The 22,760-nt window shown below is 50.2% G+C and overlaps 10 protein-coding genes across 10 annotated transcripts in view; 7 read left to right on the top strand and 3 right to left on the bottom strand.

Moving 5' to 3' along the window:
- Window positions 1–92: 92 nt before the first annotated feature.
- Window positions 93–1,589, top strand: M436DRAFT_40421 (putative ribosome biogenesis protein ytm1; the record flags this gene model as incomplete). The annotated part of the gene is made up of 2 exons (XM_013574720.1): window positions 93–225; window positions 310–1,589. 2 exons carry the CDS (start codon window positions 93–95, stop codon window positions 1,587–1,589), a joined length of 1,413 nt encoding a protein of 470 aa, XP_013430174.1.
- A 2,965-nt stretch (window positions 1,590–4,554) lies between these two features.
- Window positions 4,555–4,835, bottom strand: M436DRAFT_79125 (uncharacterized protein; the record flags this gene model as incomplete). Its single annotated transcript, XM_013575006.1, has 2 exons — window positions 4,555–4,591; window positions 4,648–4,835. 2 exons carry the CDS (start codon window positions 4,833–4,835, stop codon window positions 4,555–4,557), a joined length of 225 nt encoding a protein of 74 aa, XP_013430460.1.
- A 1,742-nt stretch (window positions 4,836–6,577) lies between these two features.
- Window positions 6,578–7,888, top strand: M436DRAFT_39824 (uncharacterized protein; the record flags this gene model as incomplete). Its single annotated transcript, XM_013574619.1, has 2 exons — window positions 6,578–7,034; window positions 7,641–7,888. 2 exons carry the CDS (start codon window positions 6,578–6,580, stop codon window positions 7,886–7,888), a joined length of 705 nt encoding a protein of 234 aa, XP_013430073.1.
- Window positions 7,889–8,065: 177 nt separating this feature from the next.
- M436DRAFT_40729 (Di-copper centre-containing protein) lies at window positions 8,066–9,280 on the bottom strand (the record flags this gene model as incomplete). The annotated part of the gene is made up of 1 exon (XM_013574786.1): window positions 8,066–9,280. The coding sequence occupies one exon, from the start codon at window positions 9,278–9,280 to the stop codon at window positions 8,066–8,068; it is 1,215 nt and encodes a 404-aa protein (XP_013430240.1).
- Window positions 9,281–12,747: 3,467 nt separating this feature from the next.
- On the top strand, window positions 12,748–13,533 carry M436DRAFT_79122 (cytochrome b5; the record flags this gene model as incomplete). The annotated part of the gene is made up of 2 exons (XM_013575005.1): window positions 12,748–12,981; window positions 13,051–13,533. The coding sequence occupies 2 exons, from the start codon at window positions 12,748–12,750 to the stop codon at window positions 13,531–13,533; spliced, it is 717 nt and encodes a 238-aa protein (XP_013430459.1).
- Window positions 13,534–13,618: 85 nt separating this feature from the next.
- M436DRAFT_40404 (uncharacterized protein) lies at window positions 13,619–14,415 on the bottom strand (the record flags this gene model as incomplete). Its single annotated transcript, XM_013574717.1, has 2 exons — window positions 13,619–13,710; window positions 13,770–14,415. The coding sequence occupies 2 exons, from the start codon at window positions 14,413–14,415 to the stop codon at window positions 13,619–13,621; spliced, it is 738 nt and encodes a 245-aa protein (XP_013430171.1).
- Window positions 14,416–14,888: 473 nt separating this feature from the next.
- Window positions 14,889–16,404, top strand: M436DRAFT_40048 (eEF1-gamma domain-containing protein; the record flags this gene model as incomplete). Its single annotated transcript, XM_013574664.1, has 3 exons — window positions 14,889–14,921; window positions 14,990–15,179; window positions 15,383–16,404. 3 exons carry the CDS (start codon window positions 14,889–14,891, stop codon window positions 16,402–16,404), a joined length of 1,245 nt encoding a protein of 414 aa, XP_013430118.1.
- Window positions 16,405–17,971: 1,567 nt separating this feature from the next.
- On the top strand, window positions 17,972–18,400 carry M436DRAFT_61152 (uncharacterized protein; the record flags this gene model as incomplete). The annotated part of the gene is made up of 2 exons (XM_013574813.1): window positions 17,972–18,035; window positions 18,087–18,400. The coding sequence occupies 2 exons, from the start codon at window positions 17,972–17,974 to the stop codon at window positions 18,398–18,400; spliced, it is 378 nt and encodes a 125-aa protein (XP_013430267.1).
- Window positions 18,401–20,282: 1,882 nt separating this feature from the next.
- M436DRAFT_39764 (uncharacterized protein) lies at window positions 20,283–21,872 on the top strand (the record flags this gene model as incomplete). Its single annotated transcript, XM_013574608.1, has 1 exon — window positions 20,283–21,872. One exon carries the CDS (start codon window positions 20,283–20,285, stop codon window positions 21,870–21,872), a length of 1,590 nt encoding a protein of 529 aa, XP_013430062.1.
- A 604-nt stretch (window positions 21,873–22,476) lies between these two features.
- Window positions 22,477–22,760, top strand: part of M436DRAFT_40173 (uncharacterized protein) — a gene marked incomplete at both ends in the record, with an annotated part of 3,088 nt that continues 2,804 nt past the window's right edge. Inside the window, one exon of the mRNA XM_013574688.1 lies at window positions 22,477–22,623. Within this exon, the coding sequence (XP_013430142.1) occupies window positions 22,477–22,623 (147 nt within the window). The remainder of the gene's footprint in view (window positions 22,624–22,760) is intronic.

Raw genomic sequence — 22,760 nt, 5'->3', positions numbered from 1 at the left:
TAGCGACATAAAACAGGACATAAAACAGCCAAGGCGGTGAGCGAGACATAGCGGCAGAATTCCTGCTACTCCAACTTTTTTCGAGATGGGCCATGGACGGTCGCATAAACACACAAACACGCTCATACACAAACATGTCGACGTCGCAAGTCAGAATCCAACTTAGCACGAGGAGTCCGGATATCGAGTTGCCCGAGGACACTGGTCCGATCCTCGTCTCGACTGGTAAGTGACTTGCGAAGAAGCTGGTTTTGCGCCAGCGCCATGGCATTCTTTAGAGACGATACACATAGCTGACGAGTGTCGCAGAGCTCCGCAGATACCAGCTCTCAACCCTCGTGAACCGTCTGCTCGAGACCGAACAACCCGTCCCCTTTGAATTCCTCATCAACGGCCAATTCCTCCGAACCTCGATCGATGAATTCCTGACCGCCAACGGCATCTCGGCCGAAACTACTCTGAACGTTGAATATGTACGCGCTCTGGTGCCGCCATCACACGTTGCCTCGTTCGAGCACGACGACTGGGTCAGCAGTATCGATCTCCTTTCTTCCACCTCGGCAGCTGGAAAATGGGCGGGCAAGAACTTCGCAGGCACTGGAAACGAACGTCTTGTGTCGGCGAGTTACGATGGGTTGATCAGGCTTTGGAACCAGAGCAAGGAGGTTTTGGCAACGAGTGGGGATGGTGGACACAGTGGACCCGTCAAGAGCGTCAAATTTTTGGACCACTCGCGTCTGGTCTCGTCGAGTGTGGATCGCAGTGTGAGGATCTGGAACTACAATGACAGGGAGATAACGCCCAAGGTTGAACTGCTGGGCCACACGGCTTCTGTGGATCGATTGGCTGTGCACACGCCTTCGCAGCGTATCTTGACTGCATCCCAAGACCACACCGTTGGAATCTTCAGCAGCGACATCAAGAGCAACCCCTCAGCACCCGCACATCTCCTCCCCAACCTCTCCAACAAGCGAAGGAAACCCAGCGTCACCGTGCCTCAACGCGGCGCTCTGGCTCTACTGGCCGGCCACAACGCACCAGTTTCAGACGTCACATTCAAGCCCGACGATGCCACGGTAGCTTACTCGACCTCCTGGGACCACACACTCAAGACCTGGGATTTGGCCACTCACAGCTGCGTCGACACTCGCACGACCTCGCATCCATTGGTTTCGGTGGCTGCTCTGCCTCAGATCAACTTGGTTGCCGCAGGCACAACTGCTCGCCACATCTCCCTCATCGACCCCCGCGCATCTGCAACTTCCGTCGTCGCCATGACCCTTCGTGGCCACAACAATGCTGTCGTCTCACTCACACCTTCGCCAGACAATGGCTTTGTCTTTGCCTCTGGCGGCCACGACGGCAGTGTCCGTGTCTGGGATGTCCGTAACGCCAAAGCTGGCAATGGCGGTCCCACCGAGGGCGGTATGACCGGCGAGAGCATCTTTGTGCTCGAGCGTGATGGACAGGGTGAGAAGAAACCTGTAGGTGGTGAGGGCATCAAGGTGTTTGGCGTGCAGTGGGATGAGGCGTGGGGTATTGTTAGTTGTGGCGAGGACAAGAAGGTGCAGGTTAATCAGCCCAGGTAAATTCAAAAAGCATGGTGGATGTTGGTTTCTTATACCCCTTGATTCAATCTTCTATCTTCTTCCTTCGATCGAAAGAGTATACCACAGGTGCAAGAGGTGCAAAAAAGAGAGGATGCAGCGAGTAAGAATCGAATCCACGATCTCCTGGGTTGAAAGGTGGAATCTGACTATGAAAATAGCCAGCTGCACCAGTCAATGCTTGTGTTTGCAAGACACATCTCCCGAGGCGCTCTACCACTGGGCCATCGCCACAATTGATGATTATATCCAAAAGTTGTAGGATTGCAAAGGTTGGTGCTACGCCAGACAAACGGGAAAGCAAACTCTTGGGCGTGGCTGCCTTCCTCGATATTTCCTCTTTGAAGATTTTCGAAAATCCCTTCTCAAACAGATGTCACGAGTATCTGCTGCTTCTTATCGTTCTACCATCACTCTCTCCACCATATTCACCATCATCTACATCACAAATCCCAACGCGCGCGCACAGCAAAAGAAGCCATCAACAAGCAAGGACCTGGATCCAGGATCTCCTGAAACCATGGAGATTTGCGTCACAAAACAAATGCGAATCCTCTCATCAGCCGAGCAAAAAGAACCAAGCCGGTATTTCCATCTTTGGGGGAAAAATCCTCAGTCATGATCGCGACCAACCAAAGCTGAGAGTTCGAACTCACAACCTCTGGATTCTATTTACGCTAGAGCTTTGTCTGTGTGATTTTTCCATCGAGTGGTGTGTTACAAGTGAGCCACAGTACCGATCACTGGTACCAGTGAGATTCTACTGGGATATGAGGTAAGTGAAAGTGAGGTGGATGCTGACAAGTGAAAGTAGGGAGGTGAGCTGCTCTTTTCCCGGCTATGTAGATTACCGTCTTCGATCCCGTCTTTTGGCGAGATCTTATGGACCCAAAAGAGCACATGATGCTGACTTGAGAGTATGGTATATCGAGGTATTGTGACTGCTACCGATGTAGATACTCGTTATACTCCCAGTCACCCACCTGTTCCTCCGGTTCACCAAAAGTGTTGTTGCTCTCTTGAATGGTCGCGAGCCTGATACTCTGTCACCTCTGAGCACAGATGATGATCTCCTCGTGTCCTGCTCGACGAGAGGAAGCAGCTATCTTACACTTGCAACCACACCACATCGTCATTTCTATATCAACGCGGAAGCATTAGAAGTATCAGCCTAGTCCATGTAAAAGCCAAAGAAGTATCACTCTACCCATCTAAAGCAAGAGACCACTCAACTCTTACCCAATCTGCGTCGTTTCATCACTGAAAATGACAGACATGTCACTTACGATCGAGCCTGGCACCATGGCATGTCGTATCAGAGCGCATATTCAAGAGTACCAGAGACGTCGAACGCCCATCAATACTGCGATCCCATAGCCAACGTCTGAACAAAGCCCACCAAGCCGCCAGAACCCGCGACCTTTGACCTTACAGCGAGTTCGACACCGAAGGCGTTGGCGCGAAAAAAAGGATTTCCATGAGGAAATTTCTGGGAGCCAGTCGACTGAACAGAACACCAACAAACAACGAGGTCAAACGCATAGAGTTTACCACAATATCACAGCTCCCGCTCTTCTCGTCTCCTGCTACCACCAACAAAAAGACAATGATCAATAGGGGGGTCGAACCCTTGACCTTGGCGTATCAGAATATCGGAAGATATTAGCACCACGCTCTAACCAACTGAGCTAATCGATCGAATATCGGTGATATTTTGGTGTATCACGTGATGTGGTTGTGGTCACTAGTCATCATGATGTATATTTGTTAAGTTGCGAGGGTCCCATCGAGCTGTGTCAACACTGTCGAGTGTCATCACGATTCGGGTAGAAACACCCAAGTATTAGCACCACGCTCTAATCAACTGAGCTGACCGACCAGGATCTCATGATTTTGTGAATCACGTGATGGGACAGCAAAGTGGTACTGTGTATCTGAGCTCCAGGAGTGAGCAAAGAAGTCCTCGAAGGACTGGAGTATGGACCTCAGACAGAAATTCGAGTCTCTGGACCAAACAATCCAAGAGAGACAGAGGTTTTGGGAGCAGGATGCAGGATAAGATCCATTGCAGCACTTGAGGTTCAAAGCCTTCATCATACGGCAATCAACCGACAACGATATCCAGTATTACTGTGTGCTCGAGTGCACACCTCACGACTGTACAGAACAGGAATCACAGCCATCAAAGTGTGTGTCTCTTTCTAGTCGGTGAAAAATGAAACAGCGTTTCATGGTACCGGTGCTTTCCAATGGACATCTCCTTCGTACCAGAGAAATTGTGTATTTTGGAGTCCGTTCGCGTGATACGCCTTTGCATGTGAGGTAAAGTCTCTGTCAAGACCATAACAGCTCTTGTGATGAAGGTAGACTAGAAGCTACCTCTGGCTCGGTTAGTCGGAAAAAGGGAAGGAGAGATTGCAGATGGAGGTACGATGAGAAGTTCCAAACTTCCTGGGAGATGGGTGTCGATGCTAGACATCGGAGGCTGACAAGCTCATCCAGATGCTTCAGCTAAAGGAAGGTTCTCAGGTACAAGTACAGATAATAGTTCTTGAGGATAGGAAGATTCTCCTCAAGCGTGTTTTGGACCGCTGTCTGACCCGGGACTTCCTGGAAGCATGGCTTGAGTGGGTTGACGCACCTGCCTGAGAGTGTGGATGTCCTATGACACGAAGGTATGCTGGTAATCATAGTGTCAAGCAGAGATGATAGATAAAGGGTTGTCATAAAGTCGTTATATGTATACATGCAATAAGAAGAGCACCCGTCATCCGACTCCCCTTAGCACCGGTAGCTAATCCGAGAAACCAAGCCAGCGACTGCACAAAAGTCGAAGAAGTGTGGTGTGAAGGTATGCCAATCTCAGCTCATTCGTCTCAATCGTTCATTCTCGCTGTCGCAAATATGCAGAACATAAAGTGTTTGTTGGTGAAGAAGTGTGATGGGTTTACTTCTGGGCGTTGGGACCGACACCTCTGACGGCGCTGAAAGATGTGTTAGTGTGATGGATTGGCAGTAGGATATTTGTGGATGCGCATACTTGTCCCACATCTTGCCGAACATGCCCTTGGGTGGGCCCTGCTCCTCGATGCTTGAGCGGCGGGTAGAGTATGCAACGTTATCGGGGCTGCGCTTTTGAGCGAGGATGTTGTTGAAGAGACCGCCTGAGGAGCGACGACGCTCGCCGTCGAAAGAGGACTTGGGGGTGGTGCCAGTGGGAGAAGACATGATGTTGGTTGTTTGTTTGAGGTTTGGGATGAGATGTGTTTGGCTGTAGTGTAAATTGATGCTTTGCAGAGAAGATATGCTTGATGAATAAACCAAGATGTGGAGGGATGGGATGCAGTCTTATATACCTTTGGTGCTACCTCAAGAAGCTTACCTCTGAAGCTCTCACATGTCATGGAACTCGGGGCTACTCGACCATGCGTCGTCAGGTCTTTCCTTTGTTTGTTCGACCACTGGCGTTGGATTGTGGTGCTCTCGTGATTCTTCCTGAGGATCGAAGCTGTGGTCAAGCCATCGACACATAATTCGTCGTCATGGTGTTGAACTTAATCCGACGCAGTCCAATAGTCATCACTCGTCAGGCCGTTTACCTTCGAAGGAGAGCAGATCCTAGCAAGCCACGGCCCGTCACCCAAGTGGTGGTCCAATCTTCCCCACGATCAGGCTGGAATCTGGACTATGGCGTCGCGATCGGGATGCGGGGAAGGAAAGGTTTGTTGATGTCATCAGTCTGGTCCCTGGATCTGTTTCTGATTTCGATTGCTGTCATTGGTCGGGGCATCAAATATGGAAACGGTTTCACGACGGTGAGATCTTCCCGGCCCTGTCGTGGGTTGAGCTTATCTCAAAAGAATTCTCGATTCGCATGTGCTTTGATACCAAAAAAGATATGCACATGCCAGATCTTCTTGATACGAGTCAAGCGAGCCCACATGCGACCGCAAACGGGGAAGGATGAGTAGAAAAAAGGTTGGGTAAGGGTCTGGATGCCATCGTGATAGGTGATAATCTTCCTCTCGGACAGAGCTCCTTGCTCGATGCAAGGGACTTTTGTTTGAGACGTGAGGATCTGACACTTTTCGGCCGGTAATGGTGGACTCTGCATGACGAGTTTTCTGGATATTGGACTGTGCCGTCAAGACGTTCGTTCATGATTTGGAAGATGGCTTACTTGACTGGATATTCGGATCGAAGACGTGCTGTTCGTCTGAGATAGTGCCCATTGCTCTATCAACGGACTTACTCTTCAAGGCTGAGATGTTCCCCTAAGGTGCTTTTCCAGGTACGCTAGGCGTACAATGTCCTGTGTTTCGAGCGATGTGAGACAAGTGATTGCGAGGTTGCAAGTCATCGGTTGTATGAATCTCCCAGGTCGACCAAATCACACAGGACTTTCTCTCCATCAATTTGGAGCGTCAAGGGCACCTTGGTGATCCTAAATGAGGCCAGTCGGATGAGTGTCCGGAGATGCAAGGTACTTCGATAATCGAGAAATATGAACAATCACACCGGTGTGCAGGCACTATTGTTAAGCGGACTGTCGGCCTAGACAGATAGAATTGAAAATGCGTAAGGGCGGATGCCCATGTCAACCTCTGTTGTAGCACACAACTCGACCTGACTCTGGCTGCGCGATGACTATCCATTCTGTGCACAGAGAGAGTCAGTATGTGTCGAGATTCGTGACTGGGACGATTGTTCAGGTGTCTGTCAAGAGCTGTGATGGATGTTGTATAGGACGTCTTGGCGCTGATTGCGGAGTGCGACTTCCTTGGTGATTCGCGACGGCGGACAACCGTCCTTCTCTCATTCACTTTCGACTCATCGCTTTTCTGAACACAACAGCATCTCACGCCGACACGAATAAACAAAGAATCGTACAGACTGCCTCGTAGCAACTCCGGAAGAATACCCTCTCACTTTTCCACACAGCGCTCTTCAGCGCGCAACAAAACCTCAAGATGGGTGGCGATCTGAACTTGAAGAAGTCATGGCACCCCGTGCTCATGTCCAACCAGAAGCGCGTCTGGGAAGAAGAGAAGAAAGCTCTGGATGAGCGCAAGAAAATCGACCAAGTGCTCAAGGAGCGCGCCGAAGAACGTCAAATCCAGGAACTGCAACAGATGCAAGAGGCCGCTGGCGGCAGGAAGCGTGTCGACAGAGTGGATTGGATGTATGGCGGCCCCGCCGACGGCCAGAAAGGAACGACGGAAGAGATGGAAGCATACCTGCTTGGAAAGAGAAGATTGGATGGACTGGTCAAGAGAGATGCGACAGAGGCTATGCAAAAGGCTGCTGCTGTGGGTCCCTCGGCACTGCAGATTGCAAACAACCAGAAGGATATTGCTGCAAAGGTGCGCAATGACCCTATGCTGGCTATCAAGCAGCAAGAGCAGGCCGCTTTGGAAGCCATGATGAGTGATCCTACCAAGCGAAGAGCTTTGCTTAAAGCTGCTGGCAAGGAAGAAGACGACTCCAGGCGAAGCGATCGCAGGCATCGTCACAGAGACGACCAACATCATAGCAAACGCAGACGCCACGACAACTACAGCGATGATGAGAGACGTTCATCCCACAAACACCGATCACACCGCCGTCGCTCGCCCTCATACTCTCGCTCACGATCGCCTGAACGCAGAAGAAAAGACGAAAGACGTGATGATAGACGCGACGACGACAGGCGTTCTTCCCGCAAACACGATTCCCGTCGCCGCAGTATTTCACGTTCCCCAGACTCACGCAGCAGACGGAAGTCATATCCTAGTCCACGACGCTCAGACTCGCGCTCACCGTCTCGCAAACATAGGGAAAGAGATAGCAGACGCCGTTCGCCTTCTCTTGTCCATACAAAGAAAGAGCGTACATCGCCTTCTCCTAGACGTCGTGCATCACCAAGCTATGAGCCCTACAGCAACCGCGGTCCCAGATCTTCAAGAGACAACAGGAACGAGCGCCCATCAAGGTCTTACAGAGATGACAATCGCCCCGTAAGCCATGGACGCCCTGCTTCCCCTGACCGCGAAGCAGAACGTTTAGCCAAATTAGCCGTCATGCAATCAAACGCCACAGAATTGGAAGCGGACCGCAGGAAACGTCTAGCTGAGCTGGAAGAACGTGATCGCATACAGAAAGAAGAAGACGACAGGAAGCGAAGCGAAAAGGGCAAGTTTGTTGGTCAGTTGAGGAGCCAGGCTGATATGGGTCAAGGTGGTGGTTTGGGAGCCAGATTGGCTGGTAGGACCGGATTACAGAGACTTGCTGGAGATGAGTAGATTCCGTTCCGCAGTCGTCAGATCGGTCGGCAGATCAAACGAGAACCTTTCTCTCCATCTTAGCCAGGCCCACAAGCACTTTTATAGCATCACAGAGTTGACTCAGAGTCACTTTGATATATTTTCATTCAGATCTGGACGTCTGCATAAAGTTGTCTTGACACCACCGGAGCATACTCAAGCGTAAACGTAACAGAATGGTCCACCAACTGTGGTCATCACATCCCTCATCGTAACATTGACACTTCGTCCCGCCCAACCAATACTCAATTCTGTATCCAAAGTCGTGTTGGCACTAGGCGGTTGGTTCAAGAACGTGTTTGTACCAGCAATAGCATCTTTGCCATAAATCCTGTTTTCGGGATCCAACATCTGCCACGCCGTCCACACTAAATCAATCATGCCGTGATGAAGATAGAAGGCTGGATCACCTGGAGAAGTGAAGACGTCCCGACCTGGGTCGCCGCCCATTGAGTAGTGTCCTCCGCCGTGGACGCCGATGTTGCCGCTGCCGGGGATGCCTTGCATTTGCATCTGGAAGTCGTAGACAGTCTTGGGAGCGAGGATATTGTCGACAACGGCGGTGAAGTTTGCAAAACGCGCGTTAAGCTCGTCGGTGAGGTCTCGCTTGAGGCAACGAGGATTGTAAGATAGAGGACCGTTGAGGCTGACGACAGTGATGTTACCAGGGACGGTGAGAGCGGCAGGACCGAGATTTACAGTCATGTTGACGAAAGGTCCAGAGTCGACGCAACCGCCTCCACTTCCAATGGGAAGAAAGATAGATGGCAGACCGTTGCCGCCCAGAACGATATCGAGACCGGTTTGGTTGATGTAAGCGCCATTGCCACTCATGCTTGTTTTGCTGCCATCCCACACTGGACTTTGCTCCATGCCCGTCTCAGCAGAGAGACCCCAGTTCCAGTAGGGTTGTGTGCCTTGGTAGCCGCACTCATTGCGAAGTGCTTGTTCATATTCCCAGAGAAAGTAACGGTGCCAGCCCAGAAAGGTGCCTGTGTAGTGGATCTGCAGAGTTTGATCAATGTGCGTGGCTACCCAATCGTCAAAGCGAGTTTTGGCACCAGGAGCCCATAAGGCAGGAGATCTCGCAGGCTTGTTTTGGAGACAGCGCACAGCGTCGGTGTAGGCGATGCGTTCTCTGGGTGAAAGAGTACCCCATTCTTTGCGGACTGTGACGTTGCCAGGCTTGCATGTTGAGCTGAAGGGCTTTTTGCTTGACTTGATGATGTATTTGGCATTGGCGACCAGTATCTTCAGCTGCTCTTGAGCAATTTGGATATCGCTCGACGCTGATGTTGGCAACTTTTGGCCTGGGCTGGCATTGGTGCCGACCAAGAGAGTGGTGACCGCAAAGATCAACCCAGTCTTCATGTTGAGTAGCATAGAAGCCTCACTGTTGTCAACCAATTGCATGGATACAGAGAATTGGTCCCACCTTTATACTTGACCCTGGCATTCCTTCAATACGCATATCTGATCGCTTACAAGTCCGTGCCGTTCCTGTGATTTAGCCATGCTATACCGATGCATCTCTACTGTCTGTTGCGTTCTAAATCTGCACCCAATGCTGGAGCGATAGGTCGTCGTAGAACCAGGACGCGGCATGCTGCAGGTGGGAGATACGCGAAGGATCTCCCAAGTCTGCAAAATTAATTGATTAGACCGCCTCGACCAGCCTCATTTTTCCAACCGAGATGAAAACGCGAAGTGATAGATATGCGCCTTATGTATAGCTACCGGTCAGTGGGGTAGACAAGCAATCTTTGCCGAATACGTCTTTGTAGGTTTCGTTTCGAGGTTGTGCATACCGAAGCACACGCGAAAGTGCCGTCAGGCTGTTGTCGACACACTTTCGACATTGCAGCTCGGTGTCTTTACCTCATTGACCGCTCAATCCAGCTGATTTGACATGGCACGATAACATCTGTGATATCTATTCTATGCGATGGATTCGATGTCGAATTGTTGAGTCCTCGGCTGGTGCCCTTGCGTCGGGCTCGGTCTATCGTGGTTGAGCTTCGGGAAACGTCTTGCCGATCATGCAGACTGCAGCTCCTTTTCGACTCGACTCTTTCCAATCATCAGATGGTCAATGCTGTCAGCACAACTAGAAATTGTAAATTGGTATCCGACCCGATCTTTCAGATCTAGCAGGACAGCATCTATGGCCATGACTTGTGGTTTGCTGCCTCCTTGATATGCTCAAGGCTGGAATTCTACTCTTCTTGATCGTTAACACATCCTCCCGCGGCGTGCTAGCTTTTAGACTGCGAGAAAGGAGAATTCCAGAGATTAAATTACGCCCATCTTTGACGACGTCGCATGAACGACCGAATGAATCTCTGTTTCGAAGATGATCTTGTGTCGTCATGGCTTCATATTTGAAGACGTTCTATACACAGAGAGAAAGATACAGATGACTATCTGCTGTAGGGTCAGAGATAATTGCCATCGTCTAACTTTCGGAGTTCCCGTCGAGCCTCTCCATGAGCATGAGTCTAAGAAATGTGCAGTTGTAAAAAAATTCGGCAACGCCGAGAAACGCAGTAACGTTTACTGATAGGTGTTACTTCTTGGATTCTCCCTACACACAACTCTAGTCCGGATACGATCGTCTTCTTCTAGTGGTTCATGCGTTGTTCTGCGTTGATGTAGGAGATAATGTGGTGTGACATGAATCGAACCAGCGAGGCGAATATGTTTGGGCTATAACAGTAAGAGACGGAAGATGGGAAGAGCACATCTCAACATGACTTGCGATGCCATATCAGTGCATCTCGAGTGAAGTCATGGAGCATTACCTAATCCGATGGACTCGTTGGCAAGGATGCTCCAAGCATAGCAGGTGCAGCCTTTGTTCCAGCCTCATTGCCTTGACGACGGCGATTGTCGCCAGCACCAACCTGTGGCTGGGCAGAAGGCCTGGACCGACTACTCAGGGGCACTCAACCTGTGACGGCAAAAGAGATCACTGTAGTGCCAACTTCGGGAGCGTCCACGCATTATATCTCATCAAGTTCCGGGACTTCTCAACCAACATCATCGCTTTATCGGCAAGCGGTGATGGCCTAGTGGTTGGTATTGCGGCTGTCAATCCAGGTGGTCCTGCAGACCATGGGCTCGATCATCTGTATTGCCGACAACAACTGGAGTCATGACACTCGCACCCCTCGACAAATGACACGAAACCAATGGTTTCTTTCTCGCCTCAAACGGGCTCTATACAACTGAGCCCTAGTACAGGGGGTTTGTTTTGCCAACGTGGATTTTTGGTTCTTCGTGTTGACAAAGCTGTATCATTCGAGTCAGAACCTATCTGAGAGTCCTCAATACCATCGACACGGATGCTTGAACGCCTACATGTAGGAGATTGGCTACAAAACGTCCGAGCTGGAAGAAAACATAGTCGATCGAGAATCTAGGAAGTGAGCAAGCAAAACTCATTGAAGAATCTCTATGCACACTATCCTATCCCCTAGATGCACCTCGCATTTAGCCATCCTGAACTGACGCATGGCAGCATTTTACGAGCACCTAGCATGAGCAAGATCTTACGCGCTCTGGAGAGCGCTCTGCAAAAGCTTGACAAAGAACTAACGCATACATAGGGACGTGCTCGCATATAAGTTTGCTCATACCTGTCCGTTTCGAAGGACTCACCACAACCTTTTTCTCTCTCCTCGCATTCTCATCAATCTTCTCCACCACTTCTTGCGAGATGTCTTTTCAGCAGTCACACGCAAATATGCGACCATCCCGTCCTCTCCATTCTAAGGCCACTGTCTTTGTTCCAGGAGCCGCTTACCATCGCCTGTCGCAGCAGAAGCCGAATCCCAAAGCCCCGATCTTTGTACCTAGTCAGCCGCCGCCGAAAAGAGTGCAGAGTCTGCTTCAAGAGCTTCAGGTCTCTTACGATTCGTACCGAGTCTACTACTAGATTCTGAGTGAAGGTCTGGCAGACCAGCCTTGGGAGATCTTGGATGGGGCTGATGCGAAATCCAAGGTTGTCACGAAGAACTATTGCGCACTGTCCTCGCGATCACGCCTGGTTCCCTAGCCTAGTCCTGGTTGACGGATAGGAGACGCACGGATCCAAGTCCTTTGAGCTGCTTCCGGCTCGTCTTCGAGTATACATATACGAGTTTCTTGAAAATATACCACCAGTTTGGGAAAGTGAACGAGTCTCACATCAGCACTTTTCAACTATTCGACGAGCACATCGTCAAGAGTTTTGAAGTGACAGAGCTCGGCTTTCAAAGGCAGCCGGAGAAGATGTTCATATCTGTGAGAGGGATCTCCTCAAGAGAATTTCGTTTGTGCGTACTCTATAAGGTTCGGGAAGTGAGCAGGTCATTTCACATGGAGTCAGGAACTATGTCGAAGCTCTAAGCCGTATGGAAAGGACGGTTTACATTGCTTCTAAGGATTTCTTTGAGAGCATAGTAAATTAGGGAGTTCTTATATAGCTTTTGGGCTCTCATTTTGCTTTTTGCTGCTGTTAGGATGGAGGAGCGTAGCTAATGACAGACAGATTCTGATTAAGCAGCAGTTCTTACTTCTAGAACTTGGAAACAAAAGGGGAACTTCTACACACCACTGTCTTCTCACCAAGAAAAAACGATATTATTTCGAGCGTGCAAATCGAACATGGGCATTGCATGTTTGGGAAGAAATAAAGTTTGGAGATAGACGTTTGATGACGAGGTGGGCATCGGCTTCAAGACAGCCGAAAGCAACTCGGCCTTGGCGTGATCGACTCTCTCTTCCCCTCCATTGCTTACCTTGCGCTGCACCCTCTTTGCACAGCATCACTCCTTTTCCACTCTGCAAGCACAAACATGGCAGAAGTACGACAGCGCGCCAAAGCGGCAGACCCCACCATCGCACCCTCAGAACCTCCGAGCTCCAAACCCATAAAGAAGTCCTCGGGCTTTGGCGTCACAGATATACTGAGGATCTTGGGTGGAATATTGCTCCTGAATGCAGCATTGAGTTACTTTGTCACTTCCTCATCGTTGACCTGGGGCTGGCGACCCTGGTACTCGAAGCCTGGCGTCGTGGCTTCCTGGCTCGTACGTCCCTCTCTTTCACCCCCACTAACCCTCTAGACGAGAACATCACTAACAAGGGTTGCAACACAGAAAGGACCAGTCTACCTCAACGACTTGGAACTCCTCGCCTACAACGGCCGCGACCCGAGCAAACCAGTCTACGTAGCTTTGAACGGCACCATCTACGACGTCAGCGCCGGCCGCCACGTCTATGGCCCGGGAGGCAGCTACAGCTTTTTCGCCGGCAGGGATGCCACCCGCGCATTCATCACTGGCTGTTTCCAAGAAGACCTGACGCCTGATATCAGGGGTGCAGAGTTGACTTATATCCCTGTGGATGACGACAACCCGAGCAAGGCTGAGGCCAAGTTGAGGAGAGAGAGGGACACGAGGTTTGCCAAGAAGAGGGTGCAGGATACCATCGAAGGGTGGAGCAAGATGTTTAGGGGCGAGGGGGGTAAGGATTATTTCGAGGTTGGAAAGGTGAAGAGGATCGAGGGGTGGATGGAGAAGCTGCCCAAGAGGGAGTTGTGTGAGCAGGCGCAGAAACAGAGACCCAAACGCAAGGCTTGAGGGGAGACAGAGTCGAAAGAGAACATTTGTGAATTTTGTACAGATATACAGAGTGTATAGGCGGAATGTAATAGTAGTACAAGGATCAACGCTTGACCCAGGCTGGCATCTTGCGGGCCTTGAGCTTTCCGGGCTTCTTTCTCTCGACACGACGAGGATCTCTTGTGACGACACCGGCTGTGGACTAGAGTTAGCACTTGTGTTGCAAATCGACGTGTTTCCCAAATTTGACATACCTCTCCTAAGAGCGGGCTTGAGCAACGGCTCGTGTACCATCAAGGCCTTTGAGACGGCCAGAGCAATAGCATCGGCCTGACCAGTGGTACCACCTCCTCTTGCAACACACCAGACGTTGTACTTGTCCATACGTTCTGTGACCTTGAGGGCCCAGAGAGCGCTCTCGCGGTCGTGTAGACGACCAAAGGCCTGAGTCAAGGGCTTGCCGTTAATCAGAACCTCGCCCTCACCTTCAACCAAAAACGCAACAGCGTTACTGCTCTTTCTCCTGCCAACGCCTCTAGCGCGGCCGTACTCGTCGACAACACCAGGCTTGGGCTGGTTGTGGAATGGCTGAATGTCACGCATGTAGCGTCGGAGCATGACAGAAACTTCTGTGGGCATAAGGTTGGGGTGGATGTAGTTCAATCGTTGCAGGACCTGCAGAATCTTTGTGTAACGAGCGGCTTTGACAGGCTCGTTGCTGTTCATCTTGTACTGTGACAAAGTCTTCCAGGCGACACGAGGTGCAAATCCAGTGGGCAGGACTGGCAGTGTTTGGTACTTGCGCGACAGGTTCTCGAGTTTGAGCAGGTCGTCGGTGAAGTCGGGCTTGCCGGTGAAATATGAGGGCGAGGCGGGGACGATGCGCAAACGGTCCATCATGGCAGCGTAGGCAGCGACGCTACGGCCACCTTCGAGGTCATCATCGTCGAGAGTCTCTTCGGGAGCGGCAGCAGCATCGTTCTCGTTTCCAAAGTCGATCGGAGGGGCAGCGCGAATCTCGTCCAGCGGAGTGTCTGAGGTGGTCGAAGCCAGACGGCGGAATTGTGTTTGTGCGATGGGGAATCTCCTTGTGGCAGGTTGGCGGAACGAGGCGATTGCGGCGCGCAGGCCTGACCGCAGTGCACCGAGCTCCATGTTGACGATGTGAGTGCGAATGCTCGCTGTCGCTGGCAGGCGCTGGCCGTCGCTCTTGCCCAGTCGAACTTCTGACGGTCGGAAACAGCCGAGGATAATCCGACCAAAAATGCGAACTGGGTGCCCAAAGCTCAACAACGCCGCCGCTCTTCTCAGGTTTTTCATCCATCCCCTCTTCTGTGTAGCTTCTCTCTCATCAGTTGCACATACCCCTCACAATGTCTTCTTTCGGAAAGCTCTACACCTACCCGGTATGTCGCTGCCTATTCAGCTTCTGTCGTCTACAGTCTGTGGACATCACAGCTAACACCCACCGCAGGGTAACCCCCGTACCACCGCCCTGCTGGCCGTCGCAAAGGCCAACAGCCTCAACCTTGACATTGTTCACACCGAGCCTGCCAAGGGTGTCGAGACTGAGTACCTCAAGCTCAACAAGCTCGGCAAGGTCCCCACCTTCGAGGGTGCCGACGGCTACGTCCTCACCGAGTGCATTGCCATTGCCATCTACCGTACGTCGTCCAATTCTCCTCGTCCAAACACATCACTCCTCCCTTCCCTGCAATGATGAGACATATTATCAAACAGTTATCCCTGTCTGAAGACTATTGTTGAGAATTATTTTTGATCTGAAAAGCACCCCTACCCCTCCTCTTGCACTCACATACAATTTAATACCGTCTGTGACAGCGTGCTGACCGCATCTGCCATACAGTCACCTCTCAGAACGAGAAGACCACTCTCCTCGGCAAGACCAAGCAGGACTACGCCTCCATCCTCAGATGGATGTCCTTCGCCAACACTGAGGTCCTCTCTGCCCTCGGTGGCTGGTTCCGCCCTCTGATTGGCCGTGACCCCTACAACAAGAAGTCCGTCGAGGATGCCCAGAAGGCCACCACCAAGGCCGTCGGTGCCCTCGAGGACCACTTCCTCGTCAACACCTACCTCGTTGGTGAGCGCCTCACTCTTGCCGACATCTTCGCCGCCGGCATCATCTCCCGTGGCTTCCAGTACTTCTTCGACAAGGAGTGGCGCAGCAACAACCCCAACGTCACCCGTTGGTTCACCACCGTCACCAACCAGTCCATCTACTCTGATGTCGCCGAGAAGCTCGAGTTTATCGAGAAGGCCATCCCCAACAACCCTCCCAAGAAGGAGGCTGCCCCCAAGGCTGAGAAGCCCAAGGAGGCCCCCAAGCCCAAGGCTGCCCCCGCCGCCAACGACGACGAGGAGGAGGCCCCTGCTGCCCCCAAGGCCAAGCACCCCATTGAGGCTCTCGGCCGCCCCACCTTCGCTCTTGACGACTTCAAGCGCAAGTACTCCAACGAGGAGACCCGCGAGGTTGCCCTTCCCTGGTTCTGGGAGAACGTCAACTTCGAGGAGTACTCCCTCTGGAGAATGGACTACAAGTACAACGATGAGCTCACCATGACCTTCATGACCTCCAACCTCATCGGTGGCTTCTTCACCCGCCTCGAGGCTTCCCGCAAGTACATCTTCGGTGCCGCTTCCGTTTACGGTGTCACCAACGACTCGATCGTTCGTGGTGCCTTCCTCGTCCGTGGCCAGGAGGCTCTTCCTGCCTTCGACGTCGCTCCCGATGTCGAGTCATACGAGTTCACCAAGCTCGACCCCAAGAACCCCGAGGACAAGAAGTTCGTCGAGGACATGTGGGCCTGGGATGCTCCCATCCAGCCCGAGGGCAAGGAGTGGGCAGATGGTAAGGTCTTCAAGTAAGCTAGAGTATTTCTAGAGGATTGATGATCAACCGAACCGAAGAAAGAAAGATCGTACGCCCAGCTTCGGCCTCTAATACCACGGAGAGCAGCGAGTGGGTGACGACACCATTGTCGGTACTGTAATAGGTATCGAGTTCTATTTGACACGAGCGATGCTTTTAGACGAGTTTTGTTTAAAAAGAATTTCAGCGAGTGTGCTATGCCACGCCATGACTACCACAAGTATATTTCCCACTTCCATCTCGCAGTCCTCTTCCACGTGATCACTTTCCATCCCTTGTTTTGTGTTCATAAGTTACCAACCTCATGTCGGATCAGGGTAGAGTATATCCTCCAATCATTCTTCAGATGTGTTGGTAAGCATTATGAGATGGACACATAAATCACATGTTTCTATATACCATTGGGAGCATTCTTTTCGGCAATAGGTGGCAGCCTCCTTATGGATTGCTTGCGTAAGTAAAGCTCCTGCCCTCTTGCCTCTACGAATGCCGCTCTCTGACAGTAGTCATTACCTACTTCTATTCCTTCTTCGTATCTGAGAATTATTTAATCTTACCAAGAAAACAAGTACTATCCACTCGAGAAACATTGTCTCGAGCACCCTTACTTCACTTGGCTTTACCATTAGGACACCGTGATTCTTCTTTTCTCTAAGAGACTTCTATTTCGCAGTCCTCGTCCAACTGATCACTTTCCGTTATCCTGTATTGTGTCTATGGTTTTACCACTGCATATCTTTGCCGATCTATATCAAAGTAGGTACGTCCTCCAACCATGGCTTAGATCAACGCTACCATACTTCTTCGTAAATGTCATTAGTGCACTCTCTACCTAGTAAGTTGTTCCTTCCTTATAACTCGCCGAAACCACCAAGGCTCCTGCCCTTTAGAGTCCGGGACGAACGTGTGCTGTACTATACATCACTTGCTACTACGAAGTCGTAGCTGTCTTACAAATTCCTACAGACAACACTTTCGGAGAGCGGTCCTTACATCTCTCTCCCTTCTATCTAGAAAGGAAGTTACCGTATTGCTAAACACTAGGCGTCCACACTTGCGAGACGTCATCTTGGGGAGTCTTCGTCGATTCGCCTTTAACAAAGAAGCACTCGTCTCTAGAGATTTCCTTATGTCGCCATAAAAGAGAGCTTGCTTCGCTCGCATACGCATCGACGAAGAACAATGCTTCATTCGTCCATTAGACTTGTCTTTGCCATCTTCGTTCAGCAATCCATCTTTCCGGACCCTTGCATAAAGGCTTAAAAGGTGTCTTTACACATTCCATTGCGGCTTGCTTCGCTGCACTTTTCGTTCTCAATCTTCATGTCTGCCTCGGGACAGGTACAAACACAAAAAAGAAGTCGTCTTCCATACCTCAACGTGCAGAATCATCTTCCCCCACGTTTTTGTTCTTATTCGAGGACGGAGTCTGACTTATATGTCTGCAACCCTGGCCTATACTGTGATCCTGGCATTGCCTGGGCCGTCGAACCCGATAGCGATGACGTTCTTTGGCATGTACATCGAGCTCATGTTTTTTGCCTCGCTCCTAATTCAACAAAGATGTCGCGTCCCAATAGTTTCGTTACAGAATCCGGCTCTGAACAAGAGATGGCTTCAGCCGATCGTACGTGTTGTATGCTCACAAATCCCGATGTCTGAAACCTGACTATATCAGCTGAAGCTATTGCCACTGGGACGTTCAAATCCGTCTTTTGCAATCTGAAGCAGCACGGCTTCAGAACATCACAACTGAGATTTTACGATCTCCAAGGGTTATTGTCCAAGTTTGTGGCAACCCAGCAGCAACTGAGCATCTTGCTTGCACCACGCAACTTTTTCCTGATCTTACACAATGGTGGTTTGACTTGCATACTCGAACTTGAGCCCTCCATCGTGACCTCCCCCTTTACTCGTCCTGGACCACATTACTACTTTCACTCTTTTGAGAAGACTCGCTATCAACTCGAGAAGTCTGAAACTCGTGACTGACCAAGAAAGTTTGCTCTCAGGGACTGTGCGACAGGTAGGCCTTACATATTCACCAACATACATGATGGCAGAATATCCATGTCTGGTAGACCGTCGGTTGCCTTATTGAAGACTTGGCTGCCGACGAGCGACAAATCGAGTCTCCATCCAGACTTCTCGGTAGTAGTCGAAAAACTCTTTCTGGAAGTTGTATCATCTATGACCAGTATCTCGGAGAGACCACATTCTCCGGAGTCAACATGTGGTCGAATCACTTGGTGAACGATCTCCTGCCCAGACTCGCAATCACCATGTATACCACCCTGGGGTTCTCGAGCATTCCATTTACGTCACGTTGCCTTCGTCACCCTCTGCCCATGGTTATAGCATTCAACGACGCTTGACTTTGCAGTTCATCTCGCCCGGCAATACCTGAGCATTGTCCGTCTTCTGCTTGTTGCCACCTTCAGTAGATCAACCGCATCGGTTGATCGAGCCGATTTCGAGAAGCCAGAACGCCATACCACTTGTGTCAGATCTTTCGACACTGGCCGGCGAAATCACAATCAGTACCATGGTCCCGAAGATGACAAGGACTGTGCTTCTCTTCCCGTGCCTCACATCGATTCAGGCTTCGTGAAACACACATCAACTTCAGTTTTAAGCAGGTCACATCTTCCGGTCCATGGATCTTACTTTACATTTCACCATTCATCTCTGCATGAAGCGCCAAAGGTACTGGACTAGGACTACGCATACGGTGTCATCAAGTCAAGAAAATCTCAAAGCATTGAGGTTTTGCAAAGAGTAAATCACTTAAGTGAAAATGCGCGCATCCATGAATAAGTCTCGATCAGTCGGCAATAAGCTGTGTAGTGAGTGAAAAACGATTGCAATACGGCCTTGATTCCAGAGACTGTACAGCCAAGGACGAGGATGGTCAAGCAAGCACCTCGGAAGCCGATGACAGCAAGGAGTAGGAGGATGACGAGCATGATGTGGATAACTATAACGTTGAGGACTAAGTAAATTCAGCAGTGTAGACTTCTAACAACCCGATGCAACAGCTCTGCTCGAATGCTATTTTGCCTGCCTCGTCCCGTTAAGCCACACCTCTTGTAAACTTGTGATAGAGTGTTTGTGTCCTCTATCTTCCATTGCCTATTATAGTGTTATTATATAGACTGGGCTAAGGTACCGACAATGATGTCGTCACCCACTCGCTGCTCTCCGTGGTATTAGAGGCCGAAGCTGGGCGTACGATCTTTCTTTCTTCGGTTCGGTTGATCATCAATCCTCTAGAAATACTCTAGCTTACTTGAAGACCTTACATCAGCCCACTCCTTGCCTTTAGACTGTCAAGTATCATAGTGTGCTCATACCGCTTACCCACAAGAACACACATAGAACTTGTGCTAGAGCGTACAGAATGCGCGACATTTCCAGATTACTCCATGCTTATCTATTACCATGGCAGCCGTCTGCTCTCCCGCGTAGTGATGAGTGTGAGTTTACATACTATCAAAATGCATAAGATCTTTTCAAACACAAGAGTAGCCATGGAAACACCTTGAGATGACCTTTCTCCTTGGACTACACCCAATCTTGTTAGGTATTATGCATTTTGATAGCAGATTGCACTGGTGCTTGATCGTATAAGGAAAAAGGTTGGCTGTCCCTTCAAGTGTCTGGCTATACCTAGAAGCCATGTGAAAGTCACATGTGGGAAGTGAAGTCTGAGTGGTAGCACCTTCCCTTGCCCAACTCGTGTCTTTTCTCCAACTCACTTTCCTCCACGTTGTTCTGTCTTCACTATTGACCCACTCCCTCCCTCTCTTTCATCTGTGTGTTCATCGACCAAGTCGCCTCCGCGACCTGCCTCGATCTGCAAAACATAACAAACATGGTCTACCTTCCCAATGAGATCTGGCTCAAGGTCGCAGGATATTTCTACCCTCCGCTAGACCTCTGCACGCGTGAGTCCGAGACAGTCAAAGAACACGACAGAGTCGTACAGCGAACTCTTATCAGTCTCTGTCTTGTCTCCAAGCAACTTCGCGCCATATTCCAGCCACGACTATCCGGCAGCTTCACCAAATACAGCAGATCTAATGCTCGCAACCTGCTGTTAGAGTCGGACTCGGAATGGCGACACAAGTACTACCAATGCAGCGAACAGAACTTCATCCGTAAAACAACGAGACTCGAATACTTCTTACGTACCTTGATCGAGCGTCCAGATCTCGCTGTCATGGTCGAACAATTACGTATCGGCTGGTTTGTCGAAGATAGTGCTCTCGAAGGAAAAATCCAGAAGCTGTACGAAAGGCTTTCCTTGCACGGTACACTTGCCAGCACATTCGTGGATACTCTTAGGACGTTCCAAGGATTTGAGCGTATGAGTATCGAAACCAGAAGATCCTGGCTGAAAGACCTCCGGTCCGGCGAGGAGCAAGCAGAGGTCGCACTTCTGCTGGTTATACTACCGAGCCTGCGCTTCTTACGTATCGAGTCGAGAAGAGGCGACCTTACTAAGTATGTACGAGAGTTACATGACGCCCTTGTTGGCCCCAGACCTACATCTTGGACCATCGTTTCTGGAGAAGGGATGTTGAGGAAACGTCGTGATAGCATCCAGTCTCAATCACAGCTACCTCCCCAGATTTTGAAGGCCCTCGAATCACTCAATGTGTGGTCGAATTGTCATGGCGAAGGCTCACTGGAACGTTGTGTGGATCTCCTGTCGCTACCGTCGCTCACATCAATTGATGCAAGAGGCCTTGAACAATGGCACAAAGAATTATGGCCATGGCCAAAGCCAAACATCGACCTCACATCTCTCCAGAATCTGACCCTTGTACACTGCAGGCTCAGCGGATCAGCCATCACAGATCTTTTGACAAAATGCACAGGATTGAGATCTCTCACCCTCAACTCTCAATTCGCCTTCAACCCAGAAGAAGAGGCACCTTTCCTTGGAACGACAGTCTATACTGCTCTTCAAAATCTGGCCGGAACACTGGAGCGTCTCACCATGATGGTGCCTGAGTATATCACTGATCCAGACCTGGACCTGACATCCTTCAAGAACTTACGTCACCTTGAGGTGGATCAGCACTTGTTGCTTTACAATCAGGGACAAGCAAACATGCACAAGAACCTGCCAACAAGCATACAGCAACTCGTTGTCCGAAGAACCAGCATGTTGATCAAGCCGAGTCTCGAGGCAATCTTCAACACCTTCGAACCCACCCCTGATTTCCCTAACCTTGCCGCTTTAAAGCTTTTTACATTATATGAAGGTCCTGATAAGTTGGAGGAAGACTTGATCGGCCTTCGCATACGAGCTCAACAACTCAGCGTCGGCTTTGAGTGGGAGGGAGAACCTGGACACAACTATTCAGAGTTTTGGCATGTTGACTCGGATTCTGAGGAAGACCTTGCTTCGGAACATTTCCATTCAGACGAGGAGAATTCAGATGATGATGACTAGCTGTTGGTAGTCCCAAGGGTCCTTCGATGTGAGCTAGAATCGGTGGTGTTTTTCCAGCTGCAAGGCTGAAAGGGGTGGGTATAGCATCTCGAGACAGAGTGGAAGAAAGCATTATGTATCGAAATGTGGTAGATTGCTGGCGCGGAAAGAGTCAACGGACAAACGCAGAAAGTAGCTGGAGTGGAAAGAAGATTAGCAAGCAACCCTATCGAGATTCGCAGATCGAGTCATCCGCATTCTACTTCACCTTAGCTACTAGAGATGGACAAAAAGGATTGCTTGCCTTATGCTCTCCTGCATACTTCCGTCGGTATTCTTCAGGTTGGAGTAGAGACTCTAGAAGTTACTGTTTATTCGCTGCTGTGAGCGAGACCGAAAGTGAGTTAGATATGTGCAGAGAAGGAGCTTTGGTCCCAGTCAAAGAAGGCGGTGAATTTCTGCCGCAGCACCACGTTTTTTATTGTTTGCTCCTTCCATCTCTGTTTGTCACACATCGTGATTCCAGTCGTTCGCATATATGCTGAGTGTTCCTGCGAATTGAGCCATCATCGCTGCATGTTCTTTCGTTCGTGACCACCCCCCGATTTTTGTGACCGAATTCGATATGTTGCCTTGGTTTCTCAAAGGAACCTACGCCATCTACAAGGAAGACACGGATTCTGTGGCTTCATGGCTGGCATCTACTGCGAGAAGATGCGGATACTCACTCAATCTACTAGATAAAGCAGCAGGACATGTATCTGGCCAGAAAGTGCCAAAGAAAAACAAAAAGAAAAAGAAAAAGAAAAAGAAAAAGAAGAAGAAGAAGAAGAAGAAGAAGAAGAAGAAGAAGAAGAAGAAGAAGAAGAAGAAGAAGAAGAAGAAGAAGAAGAAGAAGAAGAAGAAGAA

This window comes from Aureobasidium namibiae (genome assembly GCF_000721765.1).
Source record: "Aureobasidium namibiae CBS 147.97 unplaced genomic scaffold scaffold_3, whole genome shotgun sequence".
Classification (NCBI taxonomy): domain Eukaryota; kingdom Fungi; phylum Ascomycota; class Dothideomycetes; order Dothideales; family Saccotheciaceae; genus Aureobasidium; species Aureobasidium namibiae.
The sequence above is the reverse complement of the archived record's forward strand: the minus strand, read 5'-3'. Positions and strand labels throughout refer to the sequence as shown.